A 9,389-nucleotide genomic window follows, 5' to 3' on the forward strand; every position below is an offset into this window, starting at 1 on the left:
TTGCCCGTTTCAGTGTCATAACACACGTTTTCACGATTTCGTGGTTCTCTAACACATCAAAACTAATTACTTGTTGTCTTGTTTGTATTGCAATCATATAAACCGTTTACCGGTTCTTCTTCGTATTTCATTTCGTCGTTGCTTTCTTTCCGACATGTATACAATGTTTTAAGTTCCTATATTTTGATACTTTTTGAAGTATCTTACAATTTAAGATCAAATAGTAAATATCAGTTTGAATCTTGTATAATATCTAAAGGTGTTTTTCTTCCATCAAAATATCGAAGTGTGTCGTGAGTCTAAAAGTGGTCGGTGGCCAGTCTCCTGCAGAAGTGTGTTGTTGCAGCGGCTGGGGCTGGGCGCCGCGCTGCGGAAGCAGTTGCCGGCGAAGGCGCGCTGCAAGGTACACACACATACAGACATACACGATTGCACACCTGCACACCTGCTGCTGATGCCCCACCACCACAGCGATGCCCCGCCACACCCACCACCCACTTTACTCAGTCACCTCGCACCACTGTCCCACCATATGGTCATAATAATGAGATTATTGCAGTGGTTCTCAACACTGGAAAAGCAAACAAAAACTCAAACTATTAAAAAAATGTGTGTGGCAGGTCCAACACCCGACTGCAGTTTGCTCCTTGTGAACGATTACCGTGATATATCTATCTCTTTTTCGCAACAGACGTTACACGACAAAATGTCACTCTCTCTCTTTCTCTCAGATCTTCGTCTTACTGTTCACTTTCTTACACTCTATATTTTTTTATTCCTAAATTAATAAGTCTCTACTTTCTCTACTTCTCTAAGTATACTCGATAAGAGTCAACTTCAATAAAATACTATATTTTTTTTTTTGTATGCCTATGCATCAAATATGTGATCAAAGACAAGAGTGGAAATTCCGACCAACAAGAAGACTATAAGGAAAATTTAATCACAGCATACAATGTAAAATAGACCACGTTTTACGATAATCTAATTTCCTTGTAGTTTGTTGTAAATATTTGCCGAACTCCGGCGCGCAGTTCTGATCCTTCATAAACATATATGTTTATAACTCAACGTTATCGCTATTATTATTTATACTGATAATTGGTTACATTTACCGCGTCCTTAATTGTTGCCTACTTAAAGGTAGAAATACAAACAAAAGCTAAAAATGTTAAATGGAAGTTATTTATAAGAAATTAAGAAAGTGACTTAAGCTGTTTCGTTTTTGGTAAACTAAATTAAAAGATAAAAAATTCAATTGTTAATAAGGAAGATGGTCCGTCGCTCCATACATTGGATATTTTCTGTAGGCTGTCTTTGAACGTGCGACACGTTCGAAGTACATGAGCACCTACCCAGAAGAAAGAAGAGAAATTAGAAGATTGCTTCTGAAGAGAGAACAATGATCTGTAAGATTTTATTGTCCAGGTTCATTCCATTGTGGACATATGAACTTCGACCTCTTTAACATTGCCCTACCTGATATAAAAGTAGGCAATGTTGAACTATTTACCACAACGGAAAAATATTTGATACAAATCAGACTGGATTTATTGGATACACCCATTGTAGAATCGTTAACATAACAAGAACTACAATTTGAATAATTTCATCGTCGTCTAATCGTAAAGGTAAGAAAGGTGACTGAAAGTTTGAACTCATTCTAAAATCGCCACAAAATCTCGTGAAAATTTAAAAGAATTCTCGGAATCTTCGAATCGGATTGTCGCTCATAGTGATAATTGTGTTTGCTCGCAAACGAAAAAAAAACCGACTTCAATTACATCGAAGAGAAATACAACGTAGATCGACGAAAAAATAGTTAAGTAACTACGCGTTATCAAAGATTTCTCAAAAAGTAGTAATCAGATCTCGATAAAATTTATATGTGACCACATGATAAACATCAGCTTTCGATTAAATTAAAAATTATCAAAATCGATACACCCAGTAAAAAGTTATTGCGGATTTTCGAGAGTTTCCCTCGATTCCTCTGGGATCCCATCATCAGATCCTGTTTCCTTATCATGGTACCAAACTAGGGATATCCACTTTCCAACAAAAAAAGAATTATCAAAATCGGTACATCCAGTAGAAAGTTATGCGGTATAATACAACGTAACGTAGACGTAGGTCGACGAAAAAAGCGTCAAGTAAAAACGCATTATTAGATATAACTCGAAAAGTAGTTGTTAGATCTCAAATAAATTTAAATGGGACCAATTGATACACACCACCTTTCGATTAAAAAAAAAAGTTGTCGAAATCGGTCCATCCGATCAAAAGTTCTGATGTAACATACATTAAAAAAAATATAGTCGAATTGAGAACCTCCTCCTTTTTTGGAAGTCGGTTAAAAACTTGAAATTGTTCGATCCACAAAACCGAGTGACGCATCCTTTTGATCGAAAACTCTAAGTCGATCACCAAACATACCCGTCTTCTTCTTCTCCTTAAAGTGCCATCTTCTCACGAAGTTTAGCGATCATTTTGGCAACTTGTATCCTTGATACCGCGGCCCTGAATAACTAACGGGTGCTTTTCCCAATCCATTGGCGTAGATTTTTTAGCCAAGATGTTCTTCTACGACCCACACTACGCTTACCTTGGATCTTGCTCTGGATGATAAGTCGAAGCAGCTGGTATTTTGAGTTCCTCATGATGTGGCCATCGTCTTCGGTGCGACAAAGCCAGCCCTGCGGTCACCAACCCGCCTGCCCAGCGTGGTGACTATGGGCAAAACACATGAGTTCACGTTATTTTTAGCGTAAACTTGTGGAGGCCTATGTCCAGCAGTGGACTGTATAGGCTGTAATGATGATGATGATGATGTGGCCGTACTGTAAACATACCCGTCTGCTTGAAACTTTTAATTTTTCCTTCCTTGTTTTCTTTCGGTATGAGTATATTTTTAAAGTGGCGGTATTAACACTTTTTCAAAATAGGCTTTACTCGTTTATAAGCTAAAAACGAAAGTTTATGGTCTTGAAATCTTTTTACCGTATGCTATGAGTCTGAACACAGTAACGCCTCAAACTTTTTGACTTTTTTATTCTGTTGTTGTTAGACGCAACAACTATAATATACTTGTACAATACTTATATGTAACCATTTCAAAATTTGGACATAGTCAGCACAAACCGCTAGTATTACAACATAATAGATGCAGGGGATTCCCGCGACCTTGATCCTCTTATCAGCTAGTAAATATTTCAATTGCAAGCGTGCCTCGGGCGCCGTTCAGGGGAACACTTTTATTGCTTTATTTGTATGCAACTATATATTTATCTTATTGCTGCGAGCAGAAATACTTTGCACACGATAGATCACAGTCAAATAACTTCTAACTAAATAATCCTGAATTTGACTTGGCATACATTTTTAAATATTTGTGTCGAGGTATAATTGAATTATTCACGTGACGTGATGATTTCCAGTTGTGTTAATATTTTCATGATTGTATAAATTATAAATGCAAAAATTACTTGTTTTAACAGATTAAAAAAAAATGAGGAAGTTCGACGACTTTTTTTTACGTGTGTTTTTTCGTCTACTTGTCGATGTAATTGATATTTGGGTTTTTTTTCGCTTGCTCGAAATACAATTATAAATTACTAATTCGACGTTTGTTTAATTTAAATTTCTACTTCTGATACTGTATGTAATGTCTATAAAGACATCGATGTTATCTCATCTGAACCCACGGTCGTAAAATATTTACTATTTTCTTCTGTTAACGATGTTTTATAATAGTTTGTGTTGGAATTAAATAGTGATCGTATCAGATTATAATATGAATGCCATGACTATAACCTGATTGCTGTTTCTATTTTCTTAATATATAAAATACGCGTCACTTTGTTTGTCCGCGATGGACTCCTAAACTAATAATCGATTTTTAAATTTTTTGCATTAATTGATAGTTTTATCATTGCATTGCAATCATAAAACTAAAAAACATTTCAATTTGAAACCGAAAATTATTTGGCTAATGGAATGCAATGTCACTGCGTGACATTGGCTGTACTTTGACGAGAGAAAATGGATCAGACTAAATGATAGAGTCCGAGCGATAGAATGCGCGTGCGCAATGCTAGTGAAAGAAGAGCTGAAGACTATACGGTAATCGAAAAAAAAAAAAACATAATTAAATATAAAAGCATGTAATATTTCGCCTACGATAGTGATTGTAAGCGGAAATCCTCAAAATAAACCAATGTTGGATATCTATTCAATAGGGTAAAATCGACATTTCGATAGGGTAAAATCGGCAATAGACCCCATTATATCAGAATCTAATAAGAATTAGTGGCACACAGTCACTCAGTTCAGCCTATTGTTAGTCCACTACTGGACATAGCCCTCCCCAAGTTCGCACCTGACATCCCGGGTCCAGCTTACACCGGCAATAGCCGGGAATAGTGGGGCTACCGGGAACCGAGTGCCAAAATTTCTGTTGCGAAATCTTTAGGATTTTGCACATAGTCACCAAGCTGAGCAGGCGGGTTGGAGATCACGGGGATGGCTTTATCACCGACGACGTTGCTGCTCGCTTCGATCTGTGTATTAAAACTCCGTTGTAGGATGGTTATCCCGTCATTGGCCGGCTTTAATGATTCCAAGGTGTAGTGCAACTTTGCTATACCTTTGTGGCGAAAAAAGGGGGGGGGGGGCGTGGCTAAATTCTAGACTGCCGTAGTCGTACAGCACAGACACAATACTTTTCTTTTGTGTGATCATATCGTTTGTAATGGAACCATGTAGAGCAGTAGAATGCAAGAATATTGTTAAGGTCTCACAAATAAATTTCATTGTTATTGATTGATTAGTTAGATGACAGAAGATAGATTTAATTCTTCCTTAAATACTACGCATAAAAATGTCGAAAAACAAAACTACCTATATAACGACAATCAGATACGTGGGCATTATGAAACGGATTTTTTAGAAGAGTTAATTAATTATGAATTTTTTGTTGATTATTTAAATTTTATATCATAAAATCTAGATCGTATTTAAATGCCATATAAACAAGACTAAAATTATTCTTAGAAATTTTGGAAGTATAAATGACTTCATTTGTTTAAGTTGTGATTTAAAACAAACGAAATAAATAAAGATATACAGATACACACCGGCAGTGGGTGAGCGATCCAAAACTGGTTTTAAATCCTGTTAATACGATATTAGGGTTCGTGCTAAAATTAACCTCTCCAAACTTAGTGAATGCATTTTAATGTTGTTAGAAATAAGCGTAATCTTTAAATGTATATGAGGCACCGTCGACGACGATACGTCGTTTTTAATTCTGTATTCAATACTTTCATCGATGTCTATCGATCTAGACGACTATACCAGTTCTTCGGAACTTGAACGAATGTACATCATTTCAGCCTAACGCAGTCGACTGCTGGACATAGACCTCTTCAAGTTCGCGCCAAAAATGGCGTGAACTCATGTGTGTTTCCCATAGTCACCACGCTGGGCAGGCGGGTTGGTGACCGCAGGGCTGGTTTTGTCGCACCGAAGACGCTGCTGCCCGTCTTCGGCCTGTGTATTTCAAAGCCAGCAGTTGGATTGTTATCTCGCCATCGGTCGGCTTTTTAAGTTCCAAGGTGGTAGTGGAACTGTGTTATCCCTCAGTCGCCTCTTACGACACCCAAGGGAAGATAGGGGTGGCTATATTCTTTACTGCCGTAACCACACGGCTAAACGAATGTACATAAGATAGTCGTATTCGTGCACTCGGTCGATCGTGACTGGCCGCAGGTGTTCGACGAGGTGTGCGTGGAGCTGTGCATGGCGGCGCTGCAGCTGGCCGCGTGGGCGCCGCCCGAGGAGGCGCTGTGGCGCGCGCTGGCGGCGCTGGCGCGGCTGGCGGCGCACTCGCACGACGTGCCGCAGCTGGTGGCGCTCGTGGGGCCCGACCCCGCCGCCTTCCGGTAACACTCCCGCGACACACGCGCGACACTCGCTCGACACACTCGCACGACGTGCCGCAGCTGGTGGCGCTCGTGGGGCCCGACCCCGCCGCCTTCCGGTTACACTCCCGCGACACACGCGCGACACTCGCTCGACACACTCGCACGACGTGCCGCAGCTGGTGGCGCTCGTGGGGCCCGACCCCGCCGCCTTCCGGTAACACTCCCGCGACACACGCGCGACACTCGCTCGACACACTCGCACGACGTGCCGCAGCTGGTGGCGCTCGTGGGGCCCGACCCCGCCGCCTTCCGGTAACACTCCCGCGACACACGCGCGACACTCGCTCGACACACTCGCACGACGTGCCGCAGCTGGTGGCGCTCGTGGGGCCCGACCCCGCCGCCTTCCGGTAACACTCCCGCGACACACGCGCGACACTCGCTCGACACACTCGCACGACGTGCCGCAGCTGGTGGCGCTCGTGGGGCCCGACCCCGCCGCCTTCCGGTAACACTCCCGCGACACACGCGCGACACTCGCTCGACACACTCGCACGACGTGCCGCAGCTGGTGGCGCTCGTGGGGCCCGACCCCGCCGCCTTCCGGTAACACTCCCGCGACACACGCGCGACACTCGCTCGACACACTCGCACGACGTGCCGCAGCTGGTGGCGCTCGTGGGGCCCGACCCCGCCGCCTTCCGGTAACACTCCCGCGACACACGCGCGACACTCGCTCGACACACTCGCACGACGTGCCGCAGCTGGTGGCGCTCGTGGGGCCCGACCCCGCCGCCTTCCGGTAACACTCCCGCGACACACGCGCGACACTCGCTCGACACACTCGCACGACGTGCCGCAGCTGGTGGCGCTCGTGGGGCCCGACCCCGCCGCCTTCCGGTAACACTCCCGCGACACACGCGCGACACTCGCTCGACACACTCGCACGACGTGCCGCAGCTGGTGGCGCTCGTGGGGCCCGACCCCGCCGCCTTCCGGTAACACTCCCGCGACACACGCGCGACACTCGCTCGACACACTCGCACGACGTGCCGCAGCTGGTGGCGCTCGTGGGGCCCGACCCCGCCGCCTTCCGGTAACACTCCCGCGACACACGCGCGACACTCGCTCGACACACTCGCACGACGTGCCGCAGCTGGTGGCGCTCGTGGGGCCCGACCCCGCCGCCTTCCGGTAACACTCCCGCGACACACGCGCGACACTCGCTCGACACACTCGCACGACGTGCCGCAGCTGGTGGCGCTCGTGGGGCCCGACCCCGCCGCCTTCCGGTAACACTCCCGCGACACACGCGCGACACTCGCTCGACACACTCGCACGACGTGCCGCAGCTGGTGGCGCTCGTGGGGCCCGACCCCGCCGCCTTCCGGTAACACTCCCGCGACACACGCGCGACACTCGCTCGACACACTCGCACGACGTGCCGCAGCTGGTGGCGCTCGTGGGGCCCGACCCCGCCGCCTTCCGGTAACACTCCCGCGACACACGCGCGACACTCGCTCGACACACTCGCACGACGTGCCGCAGCTGGTGGCGCTCGTGGGGCCCGACCCCGCCGCCTTCCGGTAACACTCCCGCGACACACGCGCGACACTCGCTCGACACACTCGCACGACGTGCCGCAGCTGGTGGCGCTCGTGGGGCCCGACCCCGCCGCCTTCCGGTAACACTCCCGCGACACACGCGCGACACTCGCTCGACACACTCGCACGACGTGCCGCAGCTGGTGGCGCTCGTGGGGCCCGACCCCGCCGCCTTCCGGTAACACTCCCGCGACACACGCGCGACACTCGCTCGACACACTTGCGACATGCACCGATCACGCACTCGATACACATTAGACACACACTCGCCACACACGCGACTCTCACTCAAGACACACATAACTCTAGCTGCGACAGCAGCTCTCTGTTACTCACTGTGAATTACTGTTACCGCGCTGACGGCACTGGTTTGTGCCACAGATGTTTTTTATTACGTTGCAACAATTTTTACTATGTTGATACCGCGTTGGCGCAACGGTCACAGCCATGGATTGTTGCGCTGGCGATTGCGGGTTCGATCCCCGCACATGACAAACATTTGTACTGGCCACACAGGCGTTTCCCATGGTCTGGGTGTTTGTGCAGTCCTTGTGGGTCTCCCCACCGTGCCTCGGAGAGCACGTTAAGCCGTCGGTCCCGGTTGTTATCATGTACACCTGATAGCGATCGTTACTCATAGTAGAGAATATATCCGCCAACCCGCATTTGAGCAGCGTGGTGAATTAAGCTCCGATCCTTCTCCTGCATGGGGAAAGAGGCCTATGCCCAGCAGTGGGATATTACAGGCCGAAGCGTATAGTAAAGTTTGTGCAAGCATCGAGTGAAGCTAAGACGTTTCGGTCCGCAGAGGGACGAGCCCGCGCATCGACGAGCAGATCGACCTCATCATGAAGAAAGTGGCGAGCGCCAGCGGCTAGCGCCCGCCCGCTTGGGGTACCTTATGTCTATTTATGTCGATAAGGAATTCGTTGAAACTTTCTATTAATTATATTGCTTTCGAGTAAGTTACTTCTGTTATGGGTTTTGGTTTTAATTATAGTTTATTATCGACTGTCTAATTAATAATTTTAATGGATCGACTTGCAATTTTGAGCGTCTAGTATAACTAGTTTTTGATAAAATTGCTACAGTCTCGTCGCCCAGTTTAGCTTTTAATTCGTTTTTAAAGCATTTCCGCGGATATACAAAATTAATCAACAGCATCACTCCCTTGGCGATTAAATCCAATCGCTGACAATTAAATATGGAAGTCTCATAGTAAATACGTACCTGACCTTATAAAGTTATGATATTAAAATGTTTTATATAAATAAATTTTGTAACGGGGGTCGTCGTCGCGACTGCATTTACACGTGATACGGTTTACAAGATGTTGTACAAGTTATTGGTTGTAATTTAATTGAACTTATTAAAGCTATCGTTTAAAATCGCAAACTTTGTTTCTTTACATCACCTCTCCCCTGTATCCCGTATATTATCTAATTAAGCCTAAAATTAAATGTTTCTTTAAAATGTTTTTATGTTTCTTTCTTAAATGTGCTTGATGTAGTCTCATAAAATTGTTATCAAACATTAGTCTCCTTAAATCAGGCCAACTCGTTGCTCATTCAAATATTAAATATTTATAAATTACTAAAAATGTCAACACATTATGTTATTGAGTCGTTTTAAATCGATCATTGTAAGCGATGATATAACACGGCATTAACTGCAATGCTACAGCAACCTCACGTACGTTATAAACCGTCAAGAAGAGATAAAATTATATTTATCTCGAAGACCAAAGCGACGTTTCATTATCTTATAATCGTTGAAACAAATAATTTGCTAATTCCTATGAACAATTGGGTACCGGTTGTGGCTATTACTGTAAGGCGTATAACTGAGGTACAGTAGGAAA

General features: G+C 45.4%; 1 protein-coding gene across 2 annotated transcripts in view; it reads left to right on the forward strand.

Moving 5' to 3' along the window:
- Positions 1-8,923, forward strand: part of LOC123657391 — a 32,380-nt gene extending 23,457 nt beyond the window's left edge. The window contains exons 13-15 of one of the 2 annotated variants that reach the window (XM_045592942.1): positions 347-403; positions 5,770-5,942; positions 8,337-8,923. In XM_045592942.1, coding sequence (XP_045448898.1) covers positions 347-403; positions 5,770-5,942; positions 8,337-8,406 — 300 coding nt within the window. In that variant the 3' untranslated portion in view covers positions 8,407-8,923. Of the gene's footprint in view, positions 1-346; positions 404-5,769; positions 5,943-7,629; positions 7,707-8,336 lie in introns of those variants that run through there. The other variant, XR_006743706.1, reaches the window with a different exon arrangement.
- Positions 8,924-9,389: the final 466 nt, after the last annotated feature.

The sequence above is a fragment of the Melitaea cinxia genome, chromosome 10 (assembly GCF_905220565.1).
Source record: "Melitaea cinxia chromosome 10, ilMelCinx1.1, whole genome shotgun sequence".
NCBI classification, from domain to species: Eukaryota; Metazoa; Arthropoda; class Insecta; order Lepidoptera; family Nymphalidae; genus Melitaea; species Melitaea cinxia.